Source organism: Monodelphis domestica, chromosome 1, assembly GCF_027887165.1.
Source record: "Monodelphis domestica isolate mMonDom1 chromosome 1, mMonDom1.pri, whole genome shotgun sequence".
In the NCBI taxonomy this organism is placed as follows: domain Eukaryota; kingdom Metazoa; phylum Chordata; class Mammalia; order Didelphimorphia; family Didelphidae; genus Monodelphis; species Monodelphis domestica.
Window position 1 is genome coordinate 430395515 of NC_077227.1, and position 26407 is coordinate 430421921.

The following is a 26407-nucleotide window of genomic DNA, read 5'->3' on the forward strand; positions in this document are numbered from 1 at the left end:
CACTGCCATGAGCTGCAAATTCATCAAAATATGATAAACAGTATGATTTCATTGAAAAAGAGAATTCTCAAGTGAAGAAATTCCTTCGCCAGTCCAGGTATATAGTTCACACAAATCATTTTCCAAAAGTCCTCCTTTCTCTGCAGTTTATTATCTTTGAAAGTTGCCTAGAGCATTAAGAAGTTACATGACTGGACCAAGGTTACACTAGTATGGGTCAGAGGCAGGACTAAAACCTAGGTTGTCCTTGCTCCAATCTGAGCTCTATTCAGTGCTCCACCCCCTTTCGTATATTGAGTGATATATAATAAAAACACAAATACGACTAGAAACCTCCATAATAATTTAAAAGAATAAAATTATGTTCCAGGGCATAGCAGTTGTGTAGTAGAGGGGATCAATCACTAGAGATTATCTGGTCTTATCCTCCTGTTTTATTGTAGTTAAAGAAAAAGCCCAAGGGGAGCAAAATCAATTGCCCCCAGGTTACATGCTATTTAGTACCAAATTGAAACCACGACCCAGGTCTGCCCAGTACTCTTTTCACATCACAATAGAGCCCTCTTTAGAAAAGTCTACAAAGATTCAAACACATCAGCATTTTGTACAGTGATTACAGAAAGTGCCTCAGGTCAGCACATAAAAACACATTCTTTTCTATGAAAAATTTGACCTAAAACTTAATATATCAGTTATCTTAAAACATTAAATAAGTTATTGGATTTATAGGCTTTAGGAGGAAATTTGGGAAATGATTTGTGTGAAGTGAAGCTCTTTCAAGAAATTTTGTGAGGAACTTTAAACTAATGACTTCTTTTTCTCTTGAAATATCTGTAACAAGATGATGTAGTCATCATCATTCCTTTGGAGTACCTAAATATTTGAGAGTATCCCTAAGAGTAGATTAGTTTTGAGGTGTTACAGAGCAAGAAGGTCATATATTTGCTTTTACTCTTTAACATTTCCCTCCCTCCCCCCAAAAAATGTTCAAGTTATAGAAATATTTCAGATCCTGCTGTTAAGCCAAAATGCCCTGATTACCAAGAAAAGGGGTCAGATAACCATTTGCCAGAGGGTAAAAGAACACTTGGCAGAAGTCCTTTGATGCAATAATTGATGTTATAAGAGGTCACAGTTGCATACCCTTCATTCCACCTTTTGGGGAAAGAGACAAATGACCCAAAAGCAAATGTAAAAGGAACATTTGAAAGAAAGAAAATTCTGTGTCTGTGTCTGTGTCTGTGTGAATACTGAGAGGGGCAGCTAGGTGGTGTGGTAGATAGACTACTGGGGTTGGGGGTCAGAAAGATTTGTGTGTGCAAATCTGGTCTCAGACATTTACTAACTGTGTAACCCTGGGCAAGTCACTTAACCCTAAGTTTCCTCATCTGTCTGCCTCAGTTTCCCCATCTGTAAAATAAGCTGGAGAAGGAAATGGAAAACAACTCTAGCATCTTTGCCAAAAAACTCCAAATGGGATAACAAAGAGTCAGATATAACTGAACAACATGAAGACTGAGAATAAAGACCTCATCATGAATATCATATATATTATATATATGTATATATACTTATTTCCCCATCACTAGAAATTTGGTCAACAGGATGTATTTCTTCTGGTCCCAGAAACTCATGAAGACCATCTCCAAAAACAAAGTTTTAATCTATGTTAATAGAAGCGATCGTACCTACAGTGAAGTCACAAATCTTTGAATTTGTTTTTTTGTTGTTGTTTTTTTTATCTTTATCCTAACAGGAGAAAGTACACAATACATTTTGGATATTTTCTACTTATACAAATACACTTATTTTAATTTGAGTGTTTAAGGAGTTAACATTTGGCATATTAAATCACAGTGGTTCATTTCTAGATAATGCCAGATAAATATGGCATTACTGTATTGTACCTTTTAAAATAGAAACTGCCTCAAGCTATGAAGAATATTAAGATTATATTAGACAATGAAAAAATTTTTTATAAGAAGTGGAATTTTTCTGTTTAGTGATTAAATGCAATTGATTAGAATACAGTTTGAGGCCAGACTTTTATTGCTTTTGACCCAAGGCCATTGTATACAAGTTAGGGAACATTAATCACTGCATACAGTAGCTAGCTATCCATAATAATTTAGAACAACTTTCCCTGCTTTGGAAAACAAATATTAGCAGTTTAGATCTTTATTGAAGGAAATGTAGGGTATTTTTTTTCATTTCTTTAATCAGCATCATAAAATAAAGGCTATATTGAAAAGAATCATAGGAAACCTACTTTTATTTCACCCATTTCAAACTAAAGAACAAAATAGGCCTCTTTAGTTATCCAGGCATGAACTTTTTGGTGAGATGGAATACAAATCATTTGGCCCTATGAGTTTGGCATAGTCAAGGAAATATATGCTTATGAACTGGAGCTAGAATTGAGGCTATAATGTCCCCACGTACTTCACTAATCAGAAGATTTGTGGTTTTGTTAGCATGGACATTCCCATCACTGATATATATTATAGTAACTCCATACCTTAGTAGATGGTCTTCCTAAGATGCCATGACCAAAAAATTTTATTTCTTGTCCAGCCCTCCAGTGAATACCATACCCCAAATCTCCCTATTCCACCCAATCACAAAAAAAAAAATGAAAGCATTCTCAACTTTAGTTAAGAAAAAATGTTCAGGACTATTTTTTCATGTTCAATAATGTCCTAATATTCATCTTACCATGACAGAATTCTAAAAGCTTGAGAGATAACAGGAATTAATCTATATTTAAACAGGAATCTTTGGCCTTTTTTTTCAGGTGGGCATTTCTTCCCCTTGAAAGAATTGTAATGATATTTTCCATTTAGGGTTCATTTCTTCTAAACTATCTTCCCAAGAGTCATTGAGAACTATTTGTTTCATTATTACTTGTGTCAGACTTATCTAGGAAATATCATGAAATGGGCCATGATGGGCCCATTGTAAAGGCTGTAAAGTTTTCAACTTTATTTCATGCCACAGGTCATAATTGCTTTTGTATAAATAAGCATCTTTTTTTTCTTTTACTGCAGACAGTTGCAATTATAAAAAGGTGTGTCCTTTTAATGGTGGCTCTCCCTTGATCCAACCGTCAGCATCAGACTTCCACTTTAGTTGGAACCAGGTTCCTTATGCTGTTGGTAAGAAAAACTGCATCGCAATAAGCTCTTTAGAGTATTTCTAAATGTTTTAATATCATATAAAAATTCACTAATTGGTTTAGTAATTATACCGTATCCAAAAAAAAGGATGAGAAGAGAAATCATGAGTTCTTTAAATGCTGCCAGTCCTAAAGCCCTTCTTATCTTTCATATAGCCTTTATTACTCCCAGCTACCATAGCATTTGAGTATCTGGAGGAGTGTCAGCATCTTTCTTTTCTTTTTTTTTTAAACCCTTACCTTCTACCTTAGAGTCAACATTATGTAGTGGTTCCAAGGCAGAAGAGTGGTAAGGGCTAGGCAATGGGGGTCAAGTGACTTGCCCAGGATCACACAGCTAGGAAGTATCCAAGGTCAGATTTGAACCCAGGTTCTCCTGTCTCTAGGCCTGGCTCTCAATCCACTGAGCTACCCAGATGCCCCCATGGAGTGTCAGCATCTTAAGGGTTTTCCCTTACTTGCTAATCATTCATTGTGCTGTTTAACCTCAGCTAAGACCAGGATGTTGGACTGGAGATCCTTTCTTCTCCATAATTCTGTGATTTAATTTCATTCAGTTCAACAACCACACTTTTATGAAAGTATCTATTGTGTGCAGACCGTATGTTAGACACTGGGGAAAATACAGTTAGAAAATGAAGTATCTGCCTTCAAATGGGGACTCCAAAGAGGATGTGACATATATTTTATAAAAAATATCAAAAAATATCAGAGCAGGGTGCTGGGGTCTCAGAGATGGCATTTGAATTGGGTTTGAAAGAGTGGTTAGTAATTCAACAGGTGGAAGAAGGCACTTCCAGTGACAAAACTGCATTAGCGAAACACAGAGGCAGGAGAGCACAGGACATGTGTGCTGGACAGGGATTAGGCCAGTGTGGCCCCGAGATTGAAAGGGCAGAGATTATATAGAACCTTAAACCATAAGTGCTAGGCAAAAGAATGAGATCTTTATCCTAAGTGAAGTCACATGTTTCTTCTCATCCCTTAGCATTTCAAACATTATTTCCCTTTGTTATTTCATCTGCAATTAGAGTAGTTTGTCACTAGGTGGTCCACAGTAAGGCTTGTATTTCAGCGCAAAAGTCACAAAAGAAAGAACTATGAATTTTCTTCTTCATTTTTTCCTACAAAAATGGAGCTCTATATTAAAACATCAGAACAAACTATTATGGACAAGATTGAAACTAAAGAGAAAGGGGATGAAAGTTGAAACTGGAGAACAAGAGATGAATCCAAAAGAAGTTATAAAGCAGTCGTGTCAAAAATCAAATAGAGGAGGGAAGCTAGGTGGCTCAGGGGATTAAGAGCCAGGTCTGGAGACAAAAGGGTCTGGGTTCAAATGTGGCCTCAGACACTTCCTAGCTATGTGGCACTGGACAAGTCACTTAACTCCAATTACTAGCCCTTACCATCCTTTTGCCTTGGAAATAATACTTAGTATCAATTCTTTTTTTATTAAACCCTTACTTTCGTCTTGGAATCAATACTGTATATTGGTTCCAAGGCAGAAGAGCAGTAGGTAAGGGCTAGGCAATGGGGGTTAAGTGATTTGCTCAGGGTCCCACAGCTAGGAAGTATCTAAGGTCACATTTGAACCCAGGTTCTCCTGTCTCTAGGCCTGGCTCTCAATCCACTGAGCTACTCATCTGCCCCCCATTAGTATCAATTCTAAGATAAAAGGTAAAGGTTTTTCTTTTAAAAAAAACTCAAATAAAAATAGGAGTCATTAAACCTAACATAAGGAATCTCATGGGCCACATTTTGATTTATAATAAGCCGTAGTAACATTATCTATGTCCTATTGTATTTTACTTATTTTTAAAAATATTTCCAAATTATATTTTAGTCTGGTTTCAGCCACACACAAGAGAGATCAGGCAGTCAGGAGACAGTTCAGACAGAGAAGATGAAAGAAAGAAGTTTAAAATAGCTATTCAGCTTCAAGCCTGAGTCACAGAATATTGTTTCTGTTGAGATAGAAAGGGAAGTTCATTTAAGAGGGAAAAATAAGTTTCAGTACAAATGTAAGTTTGAAGTAAAGGCAGAATACTCTAAAGCCAGTTACAGAATGAAACCCAAGCAAGAGGAAGGGATAAAAGCTGGGCATCAGAAAAGTGATGGCCAGTCAGGAAAGTGAATATACTTATTGAGGGAAAGGGAAATTATAAAAAGAGAAAAGAAGAGATCAAAGACACTTAGAAGGAATAAAAACAATGGGAATCCAGAAGGAATAGTCAGTGGCATAGGGGAAATTTCAGGAAAGAAAAAGTGATCAACAAAAAAGCTTTAAAGTCATGTAGGAAAATGAGAGCAAAGGAAAGACTTGAGATACTAGGAAAGAGTAAAGTTGGTGGTGATCCTTAAGAAAGCCAGATTGAAGATAGTAGTGAATGAATGGTGAAGAGGAGATGTAAATCCATTCAAGCAACTAAAGGAGGGAGAAATAAGGAGGTAGGCCAGAGGGGACAGAATAGATAAGAGAAGGTATGTTGAATCTTTTAAGATAAGGGAGACCTATTTAAGGCTAAACAGGTGTCATAGCTTTAGGAAATTAATCCTCCAGGAAAAAGTCAAGAAGCCTTTGGAAAAGGATGGTGGTCCAAGCACAGTTAGGGATCAAAAGGAGCAAGCAGTGAGTAGTTCAGACGTCAAGGCCAGCAGTGTCTAGGAGGTAACTGAGACAGGGAACGATGGGGATGAATGTTTTCTGGCGAGACTGAGAGCAAGGGTTCCAAGATGAATGGAAAAGAAGAGAAAGAAAAAGAAATTAAGGACATGTTCATACTTTAGACAAAGAACTAATCCAGAGCAGCAACATTATATTTTGGTCATGTGCTAGCTACACATTCAATACAACACAATTTTAAGATTTTAGTGGGAATCAATAGAGAATAAGAAATTAAAGATGCTAGAGATAAGTACTTATGAGAACAAAGTCCTTCAAGAGTCAGGAAAAAAGGGAGACAGCTAGGTGCTCACTGGATTGAAAGTCAGGTCTAGAGACAGGAGGTCCTAGGTTCAAATGTGTCCTGATACTTCCCAGCTAGCTATGTGACCCTGGGCAAGTCACTTAACCTCCGTTGTCTAGCCCATACTGCTTTTCTGCTTTGAAACCAATACACAGCATTGATTCCAAGACAGAAGGTAAGAGAGAATGTGATAAAAAGCACAAGTGTAAAGGTAAAAAAAATAGAATTACTCTTCATTTCTCCCTTGAAGATATTCAGTATCTATCCTCTGGGAATTCATATAGGCCATCCCCCTTTCTTAAAATATATTCCCATCACATCCCCATCTCCTAAAATTCCTCTCTTCCTTCAAGCCCATCTCAAATATGTCCTCCTCCATGATATTCTATCCATTCTCCCAAGCTGAAACTCTTTCCTTCCTTACATTTTCCTAGGTCCCTTTTTCTCTATTTCACTTTTACCCCATCCCATTCTTCCTTGTGTCTTACTTAGCAATATATGTTAGATAATAATCTCCTTAAGGACTTATTATGTCATTTTCCCTCTCTATAGCCTCATTAGAAGTATAGGGACCTACCACATTGTTGAAACTTTGTAAATATTTGTTGAATTAAATATTATTTGTTCTCCATGTGATGAATCTGATCTACCTCCTAGATATCTATATTCCTGGTGTGCAAATAATCCTTATATGTAAAAGAAATCACAGTAGAAATAATACCACTCTTCACTATAGTGAAAACAATGCATTTGTAACTAATGCCTATTGTTGTTACCTTGTAGTGTGTGCTTTTCCATACATTCTGGCCTTTACTACTGATTCCATTGAGATCCGCTTGGTGGTAAATGGAAATTTAGTCCATACAGCTGTTGTGCCTCAACTTCAGCTTGTAGCTTCAAGGGTAAGTAGAACTGGGGCCAGAAAGCTTTAATGCAGTGTACTCGTGTTATTCCGTGAATGAATTACCAAGCAAAAGAAGAGAAACCAAGTTACTCAGAATAAAATGTTCGTCATTATACCATATGGTCAAGTTGGGATGTATATGAGAAGTAGAATTTAAAATCAACACATTTATTAAATTTTAAGAAAGGATGGAAAGTTCAGATAATAAAGTCTGCTGGTTAGGGACTTAAACAATAGGAGTCCTTGGGTGACCCTTGTGGAGTAGACCACTGTATTAAATGTTCCAAGAGGTAACAAAGGAAATAGAAGACACAGTCCCTACAATCCAGTTATATGGTGCACTGAGATGGTTTGATCAATTGGAATTCGGAACAGTATGTCTTTATGGGGTAGCTGCACCTTGAGATTTTTCATGGTCCAGGGTTTGACCTTTAATTCAGAAACTTGAGGATGTTATCAGTTCACCCAGGGGTGATCAGGCTTTAGAGAATCCATTTATTCTAACCAAACTAAACCATCATGCCAATGTGTTAACCAGCAGTGAGAGCTGTATATTTGACTAAAGAATGAGCTATCCATCACTTTCATAGAATATGTTCAATCTGTAATTTGGTTTCTGGTACACATGGAGAAGGGAAGAATCTTTGTAAGGATGAAATTTAAGCCAAAGGAATAGGAGTTTTCAGAACTATTTCCATTGAGCCTAAAGAATTACTCATCAGGCTGCCTAAACAAGCAATACTGCCATTCAGGAACCAGAGCACTTTCTCTCCTGAAGAATAGGGAAAATTGGGATAACTAGATGGCATAATAGAGGTCTAGGCCTGGAGTCAGAAGGACCTGGGTTCAAATCTGATCTCAGACACTTCATAGCTGTGTGACCCTGGACAAGTCACTTAACCCCTTGCCCCTCTGTCATACAGTTGTTACTAAGACAGGGAGTATTTTAAAAATATAGAGAAAATAATTTAAAATTCCTTACTATTCAACTCTCCTTTATCAATTCTTTATCAAACCTGTAAGTTTCTGTTTTCACAACAGTACTTCAGTACATAAAAATGTTGTAATCAATTAGATTACAATTCCTCTTTACATTGAAATTGACCAAATTTTTAGATTGTCCCTAATGGCCACATTTACAAACCGTCTGTTAGAAAGTAGGTTTCTTTCCTGTGACAATTTCCACCTGTGATTTACCCCATCTCTTTATATGAATATTTGTTATCCCCAATCAAAATGACTTGCTAACCTTGTCTCCAGATTCTAGACTCCTTCTTTGGAGACTTTAGTCCTCTATATAGTGGCTATAGAACATGGAAGAAGAAAAAAAAACCCTAAAGAATACAAGTAATTATATGATGATATAATGCAAAAATGTGATGACAGTCAAGGAAATAGCATGAAGAAGGGATTTGAGTCTCTAAGTCTTAAGCATAAATAGATAATAATAATAACAACAATCTAACATTTATATAACACTTTAAGGTTTTGCAAAGTTCTATACATGTTACTTCATTTCATCCTCACAACAAAATTATTACTTCTATTTTACAGATAAGAAAACTCAGAGTTGGAATTGTTAAATTATTTCCCCAGGGTCACACAACTAGTACAGATCTGAGGCAGGATTTGAACTTGGTTCTTCTTGACTCCAAGTCCTACATTTTATCTACTGTGCCACTTAGCTATCTCACATAGATTGGACGACTTTCTAGATGGAAAAATAAAACAATATGGACCAAGGCAGGGAGAAAGAAACAATAAAACTTATTGAAATCCTTGTCTGTAAGACCTTCTTCCTTGATGAAACCTTTCTTGAACTTCTCCACCATCCGCAGTGAAATTGTTCTTTACCACCTCAGATTTCCCACTGTATTATAAAGGGATGGTTAACTTATATTATAAGGGGTTCAGACTTTCAGTATTGAGAGGGGAAAAGAGTGGAGACCCCCCTTCTCAAAGCTGGTTCAGGGGAGACAGCTGATGTTTAGGATTGGCTCAGAGAGAGGAGAGGGGGTTTGAAGGTTTTCCCCCTTCTGCCTTCACTCCTTAGCTAAAGCTGCTCTCCCCAATTCACTCTTGTCCCTCTTGTCCCCCCTCCCCTACTCAAGACCAAAGGGTCTCCCCTTGATCTGTTCACTCACACTTAGCTTGGGGAACAGATAACTTTTAATGTCAACTCAATCAGGTAATACAAAAGGAATAATGGCCATGGAAGAATGGGAAAAGGAAAGTAGGAAAAGGGGGTCCCTGTCTCTATCTAAACCCTTTCCCCTCCCTCCTTGAGTTTGGGGGGAACTCGGGCATTGGTAGCCTGAGCCCCCTGAGAGAAAGTCAGGTTGACACTCCTGAGCAACGAGAGCTGAGGTAAAGTCTGATCAGGTTTCTCTTCAGAAAGTCCTTTCAATTGGGAAGTGGGGGGGGGGGAAGGATTTCCAGTCACCAGCAGGAAAAATGGGTAACCCTCAGGAGAAAGTCTTTTTTTTCAACCTCTCTTCGGCTTCTCAAGACTGAAAATGACCAACTCCTCTACCAGCTGGAGTCTTCTCCTCCTCAAGACTCCAATCTCCTGGTGTCCCTCCCCCATCGAGGTGATCAGTTTCACCCACTCTTCAGCCTTGCACTTTTTCTTTAGTGCCAACCTCTGTCACACCACTGAGCCTGAATGTTTCCTTTGCATCTATAACATTTTACCAAGTGTCCTCTTTGTGTACAATTCTAGGACGTTGTAAGCTCCTTGAGGGCAGGGACGGTATCATTCATCTTTGTTTCCCTGGTGCCCGGAAAATTACCTTGCACACAGTAGGAACTTATTTATTGTGTGTTGAATTGAATTGACCATGGTAAGGGAACAAGCCTGTGCAGAACAGAGAGGGTAATGAGAGTACAAAGAAAGATGAGATGATCTAGATTTCGGGGAGGAATAAAGGAAGGACCTGGAATGCTTAGCAGTTCCACAAACCTGTGCTCTTTCTTTCCAGTCAGATATATACTTCAAAGCTGCTGCAGCAGTGAACAGTTCGTCTAGCAGCAGTTCTAAGGATGCCAGTGCCCACAATTCTCCTCAGACACCCACAGGCCGTGAGACTCCAGTGTTTCCTTCTTCCCTGGGGGAAGGTGAAGTCCTGTTTTTCCTATCATGCTAACTCATAACTGTTTTACAAAAATAGATAGTCTTTCAAAAATAGGATACATCTCTCTGCCATAATAGGATTTTAAGTCACTCTGGATTAGAAACAGAAAAAGCCATAGCTGCACAACATTCTGAACATGTAGGGGAAAGAGCTTTGGATTTGAAGTCATAAGATCTAGATTCAAATCCCTGTTCTGTCACACCATGTGTGTGGCCTTGAACACATCATTTCACTGGCACAGGCCTCAGTTTATTTACAAAATGAGAGAGTTGGGCAAAGTGTTTTCTATGAGCACATTAAGTTCTCTGTCTTTTTGTCCCTATTTTGGGGGAGGAAGACATTTTACTGGCGTAGGATAAAGAAATTCTCTCTGCTGATATAGGACAGAATCTGTTCTGCCTCTGATGGCCTTAACAAGTTGTCTAGAGCATTGGGTTAAATGATTTGTGTGATAAGGTCACACAGTGAGCTCCTTGATGGCAGGGACTATCTTTTGCCTCTTTGTTGTATCCCGAAAGTTTAGCACAGTGCCCAGGACATAATAGTATACCCTATTATTGCTCCCTGCCACTAATGTCCACAAATTTTTTATTAATTTGAAATCAGGTTACAGCAAACACCAGCAGGAGAATTTAAAGGGAAAAGATGATTAGATGTCTCAGAGAAGTTGCAAGGAGAATTGAGGGCTGTGTATACTTTGAAGAGGGAAGAGTTGCAATCCTCACAGTAATGTGGGTTTGTTGGTGTAGTAGGGAAGGGGAAGTAATAAGAGGCTGACTATATTGACTTTAGGTCTTTTAAAACAATAACAGCAAAAAACCTCATAAACTGGCCTAGAATTACAACCTCACCTAGCAGCTGCATTCCTGAGCAGTTTACAGGAGACAGGACACAGGCTATGGATGACCCTCCTAAACAGTGATCAAATAGAAGCTTGCAGGTATAAGGGATTGAGCTATATTTTTAAAGAATTTAAAAATTGAAAAGTGCCCTAAGAAGCTAAGGTCATTTTTTCCCCTTACTTTGACAGAAAAAATAATTATTAAATGAACTGTTGCATTTTTTTTTTGCCAACCATATTGGTTTCACAGCCATAAAAGTCAAACTAAAACATTTCTCTTGGTAGGATAAACTAGGTGTCTCTCCAGGTATTTTCTGTCATATAACTTGTGAAAATTTGTATGGAAATGTGTTATTATATGTAATTGGTAAAAAATAAAAATAAAATCAATTGCACAAGCAGAGGATGGGTTAAACGTGGATAGACAGCAATTCATATGGGGATAAAAAGACTTGGGGGGGGGGGTTAATGGACTGCAGACATATTTCTTTTACTTTTTCTTTTTTTTTAACCCTTACCTTCCATCTTAGAATCAATACAGTGTATCGGTTCCCAGGCAGAAGAGTGGTAAGGGCTAGGCAATGGGGGTTAAGTGACTTGCCCAGGGTCACACAGCTGGGCAGTGTCTGAGGCCAGATTTGAACCTAGGACCTCCCGTCTCTAGGCCTGGTTTTCAATCCACTGAGCTACCCAGCTGCCCCCAACATATTTTGTAGGATAGTAGCTCTTAGTATGAAGACCCACCCCCTTCCAAAAATGGCAGTTCTCTCAGGCTGCAATAATATATAAATACAGTGATGAGGATGAGATAGTGAATAGTCCTACTGCGCCCTAACCTCATCAGATAATATATGACATACCATATCCAGTTCTAGTTGTTCTACTTGGCATATGTCCATTAAAAAGTAACCAGGATAATGAAGGAATTCTCCATGTGAGACTCTACTAAATTTAGGGATTCTTAACAAAAGGTATATGAATTTGGTTGCATTTTGTTTTGTCTTTTGATAACTATTTCATTAGAATTGGCTTTCTTTGTAATCCTATGTACATTATTTATGGGGCAGATACATAGCACAATGAATAGAGTGATAGACCTACAGTCAGGAAGACTAAATCCAGCATCAGCTTTTAATTAGCTATGTCACCCTGGACAAGTCATATTGCCTCTGTCTGCCTTCGTTTACTCATGTATAAAATGAGGAAAAGAATAACTTCTATTTCACAGGGTTATTTTAAGGAGCAAATGAGTTAACATATAAAGCACTTTGCAAACCTAAAAGCACTGTATAAGTGGTAGCTATTATTATGATTATTTATTTCGGGTATTAAAAACATTATTCTGAGAAGGGATTTCTCCTTCCTCCCCCAGACTGCCCAAAAGGTCCATACATGAAAGAGTTAACAATCCCTGAATCCCTGACCTACAAAGCCTTAGGAGGGATATGCTAGCTCTCTTCAAATATTTGAAGTGTTGTGTGGAAGATTGATTGGATTTATTCTCCTTATGTGAGCATCAGCTCAAGGTTTATCCTGAAGAAGAGAGAACTTTGGGAGAATACAATAATTGTCCTCAATCTTTAAAGGCTTTTACTATATAATAGGGGTAAGGTTTATTTTAGGACTGATTATACATAAATTACAGGACAGCAGATTTCAATGCAGTATCAAAAACTTCCTGACAAGCAGAGGTGTATTCAAATTTGACAAGCTACCTTGAGTTCCCCATCCCCTCCAACAGAGGGAATGGACCACTTCTAAGGGATAAATATTATTGAAAGGAAAGAGGTAACTCCCAATAGCTAAGATTCTATGTATCAGCGATTCCTTCAGGCCAGGGACTTAGTCTTTGTGTCACCACACATTACTTGGCACAGTATAAATAAATCTTAGTAACAACTTGCTGAAAAATTACTTAAAACATGTTTCCTATGATCACTAGTCACCAACAAATTGGGGGAAAATTTTTATTAAAAAAAACCTCTGACAAAGGTTTCATTTCTCAGTGTTATAAGGAGCTAAATCAGTTCTACAAAAAAAAATCAAGCCATTCCCTAATTGACTACTGGTCAAGGGACTGGAATAGGCAGTTTCCAGATAAAGAAATCAAAACTATCAATAAGAACATGAAAAAGTATTCTAAATCTCTCATACTTAGAGAAATGCAAATCAAAACAATGCTGCAGTACTACTGATACCTAGCAGATTGGCCAATATGACAGTAAAGGAAAATAATAAATGTAGGAAGGGATGTGGCAAAATTGGCACACTGATGCATTGCTGGTGGAGTTGTGAATGAATACAGCCATTCTGGAAGGCAATTTGGAATTATGCACAAAGAGCTTTAAAAGAATGCATACCTTTTGATCCAGCAATACAACTGCTGAGTTTGTACTCCAAAGAGATAATAAGGAACAATACTTATACAAAAATATTCATAGCTGTGCTCTTTGAGGTGGCAAAAAAAAAAAATTGGAAAATGATGGGATGCCCTTCGACTGGGGAATGACTGAACAAATTGTGGTATATGATGGTGATGGAATACTATTGTGCTCAAAGGAATAATAAACTGGAGGAATTCCATGTGAACTGGGAGAACTTCAATAAATGTGAAATGAGCAGAACCAGAAGAACATTGTACATAGAAAGTAAAACACTGGGGGCAGCTGGGTAGCTCAGTGGATTGAGAGCAAGACCTAGAGATGGGAGGTCCTAGGTTCAAATCTGGCCTCAGACACTTCCCAACTGTGTGACCCCCATTGCCTAGCCCTTACCACTCTTCTGTCTTGGAGCCAATACACAGTATTGACTGTAAGACGGAAGGTAAGGGTTTAAAAAAAAAAAGAAAGTAAAACACTGGAAAAATTCAACGTAATGGACTACTAGTAGCAATGCAACAAGCCAGGACACTCCTGAAGGGCTTATGGGAAATAATGCTATCCACATTGAAAGAAAGAACTATGGGAGTAGAAATGCAAAAGCAAAACATATGATGTCACTCTTCACATGTATATATAGGTATGTGATTTGGGGTTTAGGCTTTTAAAAAGAGCTCTATAGCAAAAATGAGTAATATGAAAATAGGTATCAAGTGATAACATTTTACAACCCAGTGGAATTGCTTGTTGCCTCTGGGAGAAGGAAAAGAAGAGGGGAGAGAAAGAAAATGAATCATGGAAACATGGAAAAATATTTAAAAATTAAAAATAACATAAAAAGTAAAAAGGTAATAAAGTAAAACATGCTTCCTCTGATCACTAGTCAGGCTTCCTACTTAAGTGGATCCTGACTGGTTTAAGAACTATAGTAAGCAGGGGCATCTGGGTGGCTCAGTGGATTGAGAAGAGAGCCAGACCCAGAGACAGGAGGTCCTGGGTTCAAATCTGGCTTCAAACACTTCCCAGCTGTGTGACCTGGGCAAGTCACTTAACCCCCATTGCCTAGCCCTTACCACTCTTCTGCCTTAGAATCGATTCTAAGATGGAAGGTAAGGGTTTAAAAAAAAAATAAAGAAATATAAGAAGCTACTTTTGTACTCCTTTCTGCAGAATGGCTTGGAGCCCATTATAAGTCTCTTTTTCACTGAACCTGGAATATAGGGGAGGAGTCATAGGCTTCAAGCTGTAGCAAAATGCTAAAACAAATATGAATGAAGACATCCCCAGGACTGGGAGAATCAGATCAGTCAACATAGGCCCAGGGTTTTGCAAGGATCTTCCCCTACTCAAATAAGACTTTTAGACAATTACTTTGAGAGGAAAAAAGAGGAGGAAAAAACAATGAAGGAAGACCAAAGAACAAAATGGCTGGCCAGCCATGGTTTTTAGGCTAATAAACATAATTGCCAATACTTCTTTGTACTCTCATCAAGCTGCAGGTTTCATGTTTTGTTTTCCTCTAAAAGATGGCTATTAATCTGAATACATCTGCATAAATATGTGAGGGAGGAAATTTCATAGCACTTCACATCCATAAAACTTACAATATAATAAATCTGACCACAGACACTTTCTAGCTGTGTGACTCTGGGTATGTCACTTAACCCCAGTTGCCTAGCCCTTATTGATTTTTTGCCTTTGAACCATACTTAGTATTGATCCTAAAATGGAAGTTTAAGAGAATTTTAAAAAGAATGAGACAAGATCCTCAGCTAAGAAGATGAGGGAAGAAGGTGCTGTGGACAGTTCAGAGAAACCATTTTAGGAGTTGAAAAGGCCATTTGCTGCACTGTTCCTGAGAGCATAACTATGGTGTCCCTTCATGGACAGTATTTCCCATATCCCTTCCTGTGACTTCTTTCATGTTATTGATAGTAGAATGCAACCACCAGATCTAGAAAAAGTTGTTATTTTAAAAGTACCACTTAAAAACCACAGTCATCAGCTTGAAAGAACACTAAATTCAGCCCGAGATCACCTGGGCAAACCCCTTTATTTTATAGGTGAGGAAACAGTCCCAGAAAAGGTCATTGATTTGCTTACAGAAACACAACTAGGAGTTGAATTCAGATCCTATGACTCAAAATCCAGTGCTCTTTCCACTCTACCACACCTGGAACTCTTTCAGTCAGTCCTGGATATTAGTCAGTGACAATTCATTTTTTGTGACAGTTCACTCAGTTCACAATTTGCAACCATTGTGTCTCCTTTCAGAAGAATACATGGGCAGATGCACTATTGAATCTGGAATGCCACCTTGAGCACTTTGGGGATTCAAGAACTTTAAAGCCAGTTTTCCCTAATTCATGATAACGTGAAATAAATACAAATAACAAAAACATGATCCATTCACCCAAGAAGGAATGGCTCTCTCACCTGACTGGATAATAAGAAATACAAAGGCCTCATTAGTAGACTCTAGGAATCAACACAATCCCATGACAGTCCCTGACAATGGACCAGTGGCAAAGCCTTAGAAAATGAGAATGATTCTTCAGTTGATAGGAAAATGGAAGGTGGCCTAGCAGTTCCAAACCTTAAATTGTATTACAAAATAATCATCATCAAAACAATCTTGTATTGGCTTAGAGACCAGAGTAGTGGATGAGTGAAATAGATTGGATACACATTCCACAGTACATAGTATTCTAATGTTTGATAAAGGCAAAAATCTCAGTTTGGGAGACAGGAACTCACTATTTGACAAAAATTGTTAGGAAATTTGGAAAATAATTAAGCAGAAACTAGATATAGACCAATATCTCACAACATCAAAATAGGCACATGATTTATATATTAAGAGTGATATCATAAGCAAATTAGAAGAATAGCTTACCTATCAGATCTATGGAGAAGGGAAAAATTTATGACCAGACAAGAGATAGAGAGCATTACTGGATATAAAATGGATAATTTTGATTATATTAAATGTAAAAGGTTTTACACAAACAAAGCCCATGTAGCCAAGATTAAAAGAAAAGCAAAAACTGGGGGGATGGAGGGATATTTTTAGAGCAAATTTCTCTGATAAAGATCTCATTTCTCAAAAGTATAGAAAACCAAGTCAAATTTATAAAAATACAGATATTTCCCCATTTAATAGTCAAATGATAGGACTAGGCAGTTTTCAGATGAAATCAAAACTATGAAAAATGCTCTGAATCACTATAGATTAGAGAAATATAAAGTAAAACAACTCTGAGGTACCATCTCACACCTGTCAGATTGGTTAATATGACAGAAAAGGAAAATGACATATGTTGAAGGGGATATGGCAAAATTGAGATATTAAAGCTCTGTTGGTGGAGTTATATTGAGCCAATCATTCTGGAGAATAATTTGGAACTATGCTCAAAGGGCTATAAAATTGCATACCTTTTGACCCAGCAATACCACTTACTAGGCACATATATCCTTTTTTAAAAAGGAAAAGCAGCTATGTACACAAAAATATTTGTTGCAGCTCTTTTTGTGGTAACAAGAATTGGAAATTGAAAGGATTCCCATTAACTAAGGAATGCTAAGTAAGTTGTGGTGTATGACTGTGCTCTAAGAAATGATGAGCAGGATGCTTTCAGGAAGATGTGAAAAGTCTTACATGAACTAATACAAAGTGAAATGAGCAGAACCAGGAGAACATTGTACCTAGTTACAACAATATTATATGATGACCAACTGTGAATGGCTTAGCTGTTTTCAGCAATTTGAAGATCCAAGACAATTCTGAAGGACTTACGATAAAAAAAATGGTGTAACCTTCAAAGAAAAAAATGATGGAGTCTGAATATAGTTCACAACATACTAATTTTTACTTTTTTTTTTTTTAGGTTTTTAAATTTGGTTTTTTGTTCTGTGTTTTCTTTCACATGACTGACATGGAAATGTTTTAGGGGGCTGTACATGTATAGCCTACAATGTCTCTTAACATCTCAGGGGGAGGAGAAGAAAGGAAAGGAGAGAATTTGGAACTCATAACTTTTTTAAATGTTAAAAATTATTTTTATATGAAATCAGAAAAAATAAAATGTTAATTTAAAAAATTAGAAAATTCTATCAGAAGAAACTGAGGCACCATAAAGAACTCTCATTTTTTATTTTCATTCAAATCAAGACTCAGAAGATAATAATGATAGTGTTATATTAGTGAAATTTTTTCTTTTTTAAATATTTAGCCCATGCACTGTGTTTACCTGAAATGTCTGTTACTCTAATTTCAGATATATATTTATTTAAAACTCTCTTTTTCCTAATTATATTTTAGGTGATGTTCCATATAAAAATCTCTACAAGATTCCTCTCAGAAACCTTGTTGGCAGAAGCATTGAGCGACCTCTGAAGTCACCCTTAGTCCCCAAGGTCATCACTACTCCAACTTCAGTGGGGATTGGCATAGCAGCCATTCCTGTCACTCACTCCTTATCTCTCTCTCGAATGGAAATTAAAGAAATAGCAAGTAGGACACGAAGAGAACTTCTGGGTAATTTTCTATGGATTTTCAGCATCTTTTTTTTTAATCCACCCAGTTTTTTTCTTCTTAACATCAGTCATCCTTCTGTGAATAAAGGGTAAAAAGGTGAATTTCTCTCACCAAAAAGCTGATTTAATTTAACTCAGGGAATGTTTATTAAATGCCTACTATGTTTAAGTTACTGTGTACTGGTGAAACAAAGACAAAACTAAGACAGCCCTGCCCTCAAGGATCTTACTTTCTCCTTTGGAGACAAAACATGTTCGAAGATAAGTAAATACAACATGAGTTGAAAGGTGTAGGGAGAGAGCATTAACAGAATGCACTGGGAAGAGCTCTAGATTTGTAGTCAAAGGATCTGGATTCAAATCCAGCCATGGTCATACAAGGTCACCTCTTAACTTTAGACAAGTCACTTATGCTCCCTGAGTCTGCCATCTTCTCATCAGTAAAATAAGGCATTTAGACAAGATAACTTTCCTGGGTCTCAGTTCCTTCTCAATCTGTAAAATTAGTGAGCCTGACTAAGGGATTATTAGCATTCTTTTGAGCTTTAAAACAATGATCCATTAATGATCATTTGATCACAGAAGACCTCCCCTCCTAGAGGAAGTACCTGAGTTGAGACTTGAAGGAACATAAGAATTCTGAGAGGAAGAATATTAAGGAGTGTTCTCAGGCTTGGAGGAAGGGTCAGAGGTGAGGGTTTGGCTGTCCAGTTTAGGGAGCAGAAGCCAGAAGTCCAATTTTTCAGAAACACAGTGTGTGAAGGGGAGAAATATGAAATGAGACCAGAGAGGTAGGCTGAAACCCAATTATGAAGGCCCTTCACTAACTGGCAGAGGAGTCTGTATTCCCTACAGGCACATAGGAAACTGGGGAAGGTTTTTAAATTTAAGAGTCAGTCCTATGCCTTTGGAAGATGACTTGAAGAGGAGAGTCTGAAAACAGGGGCACCATTTAGGCATCTATTTCAAATGTCCAACTTATATGACCACAGATTCAGAGCTGGAAGGGAGCCCTAAAGGATGTTGAGACCAACTCTCTAATTTATCAGAGGAATAAAGAATTGAGACCAAGAGGTTGTGTGACTTGCCCAAGGTCACAAAGCAGAAATGGAATTTGAACTTTGGTTCTGTGACTCCAAATCCTGTACTGTCCACTGTACCATGCTACCTCTCTATCAAGTGCCAGTTTACAAGACATGAAATGGGCACATAGTTGTGTGCAGGAAGAGAAGAGAGTGGGTTCAAGAGAAGATGATATGTGTCAACTGATTGGATATCAGAAGGGGTGAAGAAAAAGAAAAGATTCAAGAATGACTTTAAGGTTACAAGGTGGTAGTATCTTTAAAAACAAGAGGGAACCCTGAAGAAAGGGTTAAACTCAGGACAAAAGATGATAAGTCCTGCTTTTATGATCATCCAGATGGAAGTATCCAAAAGGCTGCTGAATCTGATGCTTGTTGAATAGAATGCAAGGAGGCCTAAGTTCAGGGTAAAGATAAAGACTGGTTATTGAGATGGGAGAGGCCTGCCCAAGACAGAGTCTTGGGGTAAGAAATTAATAATAATCCAGCAAACAAGTTGGAGAAGGAGTGGTCAGACAAATAGAAGGAAAACCAGGGAAAAGTAGTATTGTGGAATATAAGGGAGGAGGAAGAAGAAGCAATCATTAATGTCAAAAGCTGAAGACATGATAAGGAGCATGTAGACTAATAAAAGGCAGTCAGGCTTAGCAGGTAAGAGCTCATTGTTAACATTTGAGAGAGAGGTTTCAATCAAGTGTTGGAAACAGAAGCCAGGCTTTAAGGATTGAGAAGTAAGTTCTGAGGAAAGGAAGGGAATGCATATAGGTGACTCTTTCTAGCAGTTTAGTAGCCACAGAGAGAAGAGATATTGAATGGCAGTGACAGTTTGAGGGTAGGGGAAAGTCAATTGAAAGGTCTACTTTTTTAAAAAATTTGAACAAAACTTCACTATGCGTATAGGCTTCCAGAAAGGAGGTAGTAGAGTAGATAAGAAGAGTTCGGGATAAGAGAAACCAAGGGAAAATATCTGAATGATAGGACAGGCTTCCAGAGAGGTGTGTAATAAGGGATTACTTGAATAGTAAATGATAACTAAAGATCAGAGCTGTTAATCTTCTTCCTTCCTTCCTTCCTCCCTTCTTCTCTCCCCTTCCTGATTATTCTTCTATTGGTTTCTTTAAATCAACTCAGGGTGTGTTTTATGATGTCTCAAATAAATACTCTTTCTCTTCTCTAAATTAAGTAAGAGGTTTATTGGGGAAGAAAGGAAAGATAAGAAATGAAGGGAAAGAGGGCTTGGGGTTTCCCTAATACTAGAATAAGTCTTAGATTGGAGGATGGTAGAATATAGTTCAATTTGAGAAAATGGACTGACAGAGAGAGCTGGACTTCTATCCTTTCTTTCTGTCTCCAAGCCAAGGGACCCTTCTTTCTGTCTTCAAGGCTAAAAAGACAAAAGACTTCAGATTTCAGTTGGTCTGATCCCCTTCTTCCAACCATTTCTCCTGGTCACATTCCAAACAGAATGTTCTCCTTTGAATGACAGATCATCAATCCCAGCTACTCAGTTCCTGCTGCAAACCATTCCAATTTCTCACTTCCACAATCCCCCCTTTTCATCTTTGGAAAAAGATGCAACCAGCATCTTGTATTAATGTTACTTACCTTTTAGATATATATATGTACATATATATATATATATATATATATATATATATATATATATTTATTCCTCCACCCTCCCAAAACAACAAATCCTAATACATCTTAGCTATTCTATCTACCTAATTCTATGCTAAGTTTGGGTATAGGAAAATGGTTTAGGTAAGTAAAGAATTTACATTAATATAGTTTTAAACATAATAACAAATCATGTAACAATTTTAAACAATTTCAACAGTATTTTGAATATGAAACTGTCATCTCCTAATGTCTATAAATTCAACTAAGTAAAATGTTCTATTACTAACAATTGTTAACCTAAAATCATAATGTAATCTAACTTCTATACTTAAGTATATGTCTGTCCCTACTTCCCTAAGACTTTAAACAAATTTCTCTAAGCTGTCCCTACAGTTAGTTATTAGAACATTAATAAATTATTCTAATATAGTTAGTTTGTTAGTACATTAGTATTTACATATGTACATAGGTTGTATCTATACAGATTTACATATGTACAAATATAATTCATTGTTTTTTATTTCTGTGTAAAGTCATGCAGATAAGAAATTTCTTTGAATTTTCCACAGAAATTTAAATATCAGTGTGAATCTTGTTTTGCAATTATGCATATGTTATATACTTACCCAATCCATGAGATTTTTTCCATTGTATTTTTGTGTAGCATGTATGTATTTATGTGGTGTTAACATATATGTCGCATTCTTACATGATCACAAGTCCAAAATTTCAAAGCCTTCCCTGTCTTTTGATGTTGATTGTAGAAAATTATGTCTTGGTTTTTCATCTATGCTGCATGACACATTTTGTCTGTCATCACCTCTTGATTGAAGTCCTGTGTCCTTTAACATTCAGGAACATACCAGAACATTCAGGAACATGCATGTGTATAAGGTTTTTACATGTGCATGTATATAAGATTGAAAATTTTCATTGTGCATGGAAGTAAGATATGAATTCTTCATGAGTGCTTGTCAGTATACATTAGTTGTTCTTCATGTGTGGAAGTAAGCTTTACATATGATCATCTTCATGAGTGGATGTATGCAGTATAAGTTATTAGCTGTATGTTATGATTGCAAATTTGAAGTTTTCTTATCTTTTGATGTTTGAATTTTCACAGGGGGATTTATTGTTTGCTGTCTTTTAGATATATCTTGGAAATAAAATTTGGATATAATGTATTTCATTTGGTCATGGAGTTACGTTTTCATGTTAAATAATTTTGTTACTTTCTTTGCTGTTACTATTGTTGGCACAGACTTTGTATAGATTATATAGAGACTTTTCTTTGGAGCTAATTTTTTTAAAATGTGTGTTTTTCTTTTCTGTCTGATTTACAGTCTATGTTCCTATCCGGAGCTGTTTCATTTGCTTTAGCAGAGCTTTTCTGTTATTTTAACATGTGCAATGCTCTCTTGTCTGTACTTTCTGTTTTGTCCTTAATAGCTTTCCATTCATAGCTTTCCATTCATAGGGACTATTGTTGATTATTGCTAGGGCTATTTGTGTTGTTGATTATGACTAGGGCTATTTGCTTCAGATGTCATGTTTGTGTATCTTCATTGATTACATGATCACATTGTTGTTTCTTGTGAGATATCTGAAACTATGAGGTAATATCTTCATCTTCAATAGTCCCTCCCTCTCTTCCTTCCCCCGGTAGAGATTTGTTTTTAGGATGAAGGCTAAGAGATATGGGTGACCTGTTTCAGTTCTCATCTATAAGCTGGTGTTAAAGTCTTTGATAACCACTCCTTCAATGTGGGTAGATGCTTCAATAGCATCCTAAGTGTTTATATTTGTCATAGTTATGAAGTTGGAGTTTTCACTAAAAGCTTAGAAGTTTTCTTGTTGTGATTAAATTCCTTAGTTGTTCTTTTGCCAGAATATTTTTATTTTTATTTTTATTTTCATACCTAAGACTAGTCTTTATTCTCACAAGGTTTTGTGTTGTATGTTGCCCTATGGAACTCAAACTAATCTTGGTTTCAATCTTCTTCCACAGATGGTATCTGTCATGTTTTTGAAGTTAGAGAATAGATATGAAATTGTATATCTATCTCCCATCCAGTTTGTTCTTTAATATGTTCCTTCCCATTCATAATCAATATCTGTATAAGCCATGTAATTCAATTTCTCTATAAAGTCTTCTTGATTATCAACTCCTAATCTAGCAAAGAGTTCTTTCAATGATATACAACTTGTTCTGTGCCTAAAGATCTCATCATCATCATCATATTCATAGGATTTTGATTGTTCTGGTTTCAGGTATTCATTTTCCTCATTTGTGCCCCACACATCCCAATCTCCGTCCACTTCCTGATAAAGCCTGTAAAATTCATAGGGTTCTTATTCTAGATCGCTATTTTGATCCATTATTATTACACCATCTGGTATTTCTTCTGACTCTGTTTCAGATTCCGAGTCACTGAATTCTGTAATCCTTATGTTATTTATTGGATTTTGTTCAGTGCCATGTAAAATTGTGTCAGATGTTGTTAACTCTGGCTTTCTGTGTTGATCTAACCCTATGTCACCGGCTTTTAGGATTCCCAAATCTGTTTCTGGTTCTTTCTCATTAATAATATTTGGAGTTGTGTTTTGAGAGGATAAAATTGATGTTATGGGGTTAACTGCTTCTTGCAGATATGCAATGCTATTGCTAAAATTCATAGGTTCTACCCTATCATCAGCCTGTAGTTTTTGTTCATCTTCACTCTCTTTTGACTGTGTAGAGATAGAAATCTTTCCCTCTATGATGTTATTTTCTGGGAATATGTTTAGTACAGCAGCATTTTCCCCTGTTATCCCTGGGATGTGAGCCTTCATTCTTCCCCACAGTACTCCATACATATATTTCTGGCTTTTGTGTAGCTATGGTATGTATTGCTAATTAATCACTCTGCATGCTGCACTTCTTTGCTACCTTCTACCAGTTGTATGTTTGAACTAGTTAAATCTTCTTGATTTAAATCATTTCCAAAGTGATCTTAATCTAAATTTTATTGTACTATATCCTCTACTTCATTGGAAAATGAATTTAAATCATGGCTATGGTTAATCTCATATAATTTTACTTGGCCAGACCCCCCCTCCTCCACTTGGAATGTTGGTTTTAAGTCTGCCATTTGAATCTTTAGTTGTTCTATCAGTTACTAAGTTTTTCATTCCATTCATCTTTTTAAATTTAACTCTTATTTCACCTCCATTACTTTGAATATGAGTAGTATTTTCAAATGTAATGTCAGCTTCATTTTTATTAAATTTTGTATTTTCTAAATTAGTCATTGTAGGATGGAAACTTTCAACTTCTAGATTCAAATTAGATGTTTTTTTTTTCTAAGAAGATCTGTGCCACATAGCTATTTGAAGAATTAACTGTGTTTTGTGGGGTTTTGTGCAAATCTGTGAATGTCTTAAAATCATTTACAGCTCCATTAACAGTAACCTCATTGGTAACAGTAAACTTGTGCTTTGATTTTTCTGCTACAGTCATTTTGCTGCAGGGAATTGAAATTTTGTTCCTCTGTATATCTCACTAACTCCTATTTAAGTTTATGTGAATTTTTATGACTTTTACAAAATTCAATCCCTGTGCCCAATCTGCACTGAAAAGTTTTCCAAGCATGTTTTGACTTGATTTCTACTTTTTGCATGAGTGGTTACTATACAGTTTTCCTCTAAGTCTCCTATCTCAGTTTTTACTTGAGAAATGATATTTTTAACTTCTTCATCAAACTCTTTTTACTTTTCTCTGCCTGTCATTTGATCTTTTACTTGGTTTGCATTGCTCACCACTCACAGATTCAATTTCTTACATTGCCTTTTCATTGTCTCTTATCTGTTTTCCATTGTCTCTTATCTGTTTTCCCTTAAGTTTAATAGCAGTCTATCTTTTTTGCATTTCTCTATCTCCATGCAAATACACTATAGTCCTGGCTTCATAATTCTCTCCTAACCATGTCTGCATATTTGGGTTTAGTCCCTGCATTTATAGCATCTCTCATTTCCTAAAGACTTGTGGCTTGTTGACTTGATTTCAAAGAGCAGTGATTAAAACAAGTAGACTTCTGCTTATTATATTTCACTTGTGTATTTTTGTTATTATTAACTTCACACTTCTTCTTGAAAAAACAGTCTTTGATTAGGTGTCCAATTTTATGTCAGAAATTTCTTCAATCTCCTTGTCTCTTAAATTTTTCTGTGAATCCTTCAACTTTTGCTTTAAATCTGTCACCTGTCTACTTTGCTCTGTGTGACTGTCATATATGTATGATGCAGCATCTCTTAATTTAGTCAAATTTACTGTATCATATTTAGGAAAATACTGTTTGAAGGAATTCTTTAGGTGTGGTGTGCAACCTTTTATAAATTGTCTCCTTACTGTGTACTACAAATTCATCTATATTTGTTTCTATGCTCATTATAGCTTCAGCTGTTTCAGAAAGGCGATCAATAAATGAAGCTGGATGTTCTCCCTTGTCTTGCACCATTCTATCAAATTTTCTCCAAGCATTTGGTTTTGATCAACGCATTTTTATGGCTTGGAGCAAGTCCTCCCTGCATTTCCTTAGATAAGTCATGCTAATGGGATGAGAGAAATCAAAGTCCTCTCTTTGCTCCTCTGTAGGCCAACTTGTCAGGGACTTTCTCATCTAGTCCTATCAATAAACTGTGGATGATCATGGGGGCTAAAAAATTCTGCCAGAAAAAATTCTGCATCCTCAAAATTGGGTTCAAAAATATGAAAATCACCTTTTAGCTCCTTATGCGTTCTATGGGGCTCGTTGATAAATTTTGGGAATCTTTTCTTCATGGAATCTAATTCCTGAGTAGTAAATTGTCTATGAATCTTGGAGTGCAATACACTAGCTGTATTAGATATCTTGGTAATGTCTTTAAGTGGAAAGATTTTCTCAGCCTCATTATTTGCCTTGGTGTCTTTGTCATTGTGCCCTGGCCTTTGTTTTCTTGGCCTTTCTTTATCCTTAGGTACATTGTCTGCCTGATCATTTCCCTTATCCTTTATTTGATCTAGCCCTTTTGCCTTTAAGAATTCCTCAAACATTTTCTTAACTAGTGTCTTCAAATTAGTATCCACTACCTATGATCTATGCTGTAGTTTTAGGAATTACACATCTATAAATGTTTTTAAGGTAGGTCATAGCTTGTATTGCAGCCACTGAAATGATGTAGATCTGTGTCAGTATTTGCCAAAGTATCATCTCTTTTTGAAATGGTATATTTAGTATGAACGTCTTGGTGTTAGTTATATATTCCACAGAATCAACAATCATATTTGTCATTGTACTATACAAGATATTATAAATCCTATATCCTGCAATAGCTGCCAACACTACCACCCCACAGATCACTTGCTTAAACATTTTGTCTTCAGGATTGTGAATTCAGTCAGTCTGGGTGCCAAATTGTAATAAGGGATTATTTGAATGGTAAGTGATAACTAAAGATCAGGGCTGTTAATCTTCTTCCTTCCTTCCTTCCTGATTATTCTTCTATTGGTTTCTTTAAATCAACTCAAGGTGTGTTTTATGATGTCTCAAATAAATATTCATTCTCTTCTCGAAATTAAGTAAGAAGTTCATTGGGGAAGAAAGGAAAGATAAGAAATGGAGGGAAAGAGGGCTTGGGGTTTCCCTAATACTAGAATAAGCCTTAGGCTGGAGGATGGTGGAATATAGTTCAGTTTGAGAAAATGGACTGACAGGTCTGGAAGTTCAGTCATTGTATCACAACAGAGC

The 26407-nt window shown here is 36.7% G+C and overlaps 1 protein-coding gene across 2 annotated transcripts in view; it reads left to right on the forward strand.

The window, feature by feature from the left end:
• GARNL3 (GTPase activating Rap/RanGAP domain like 3) overlaps positions 1 to 26407 on the forward strand; it is a 221895-nt gene that overhangs the window by 177596 nt on the left and 17892 nt on the right. For both annotated transcript variants that reach the window (XM_007474670.3, XM_007474671.3), the window contains exons 24-27: positions 3048 to 3155; positions 6928 to 7046; positions 10030 to 10165; positions 17723 to 17938. In XM_007474670.3, the coding sequence (XP_007474732.2) occupies positions 3048 to 3155; positions 6928 to 7046; positions 10030 to 10165; positions 17723 to 17938 (579 nt within the window). The remainder of the gene's footprint in view (positions 1 to 3047; positions 3156 to 6927; positions 7047 to 10029; positions 10166 to 17722; positions 17939 to 26407) is intronic.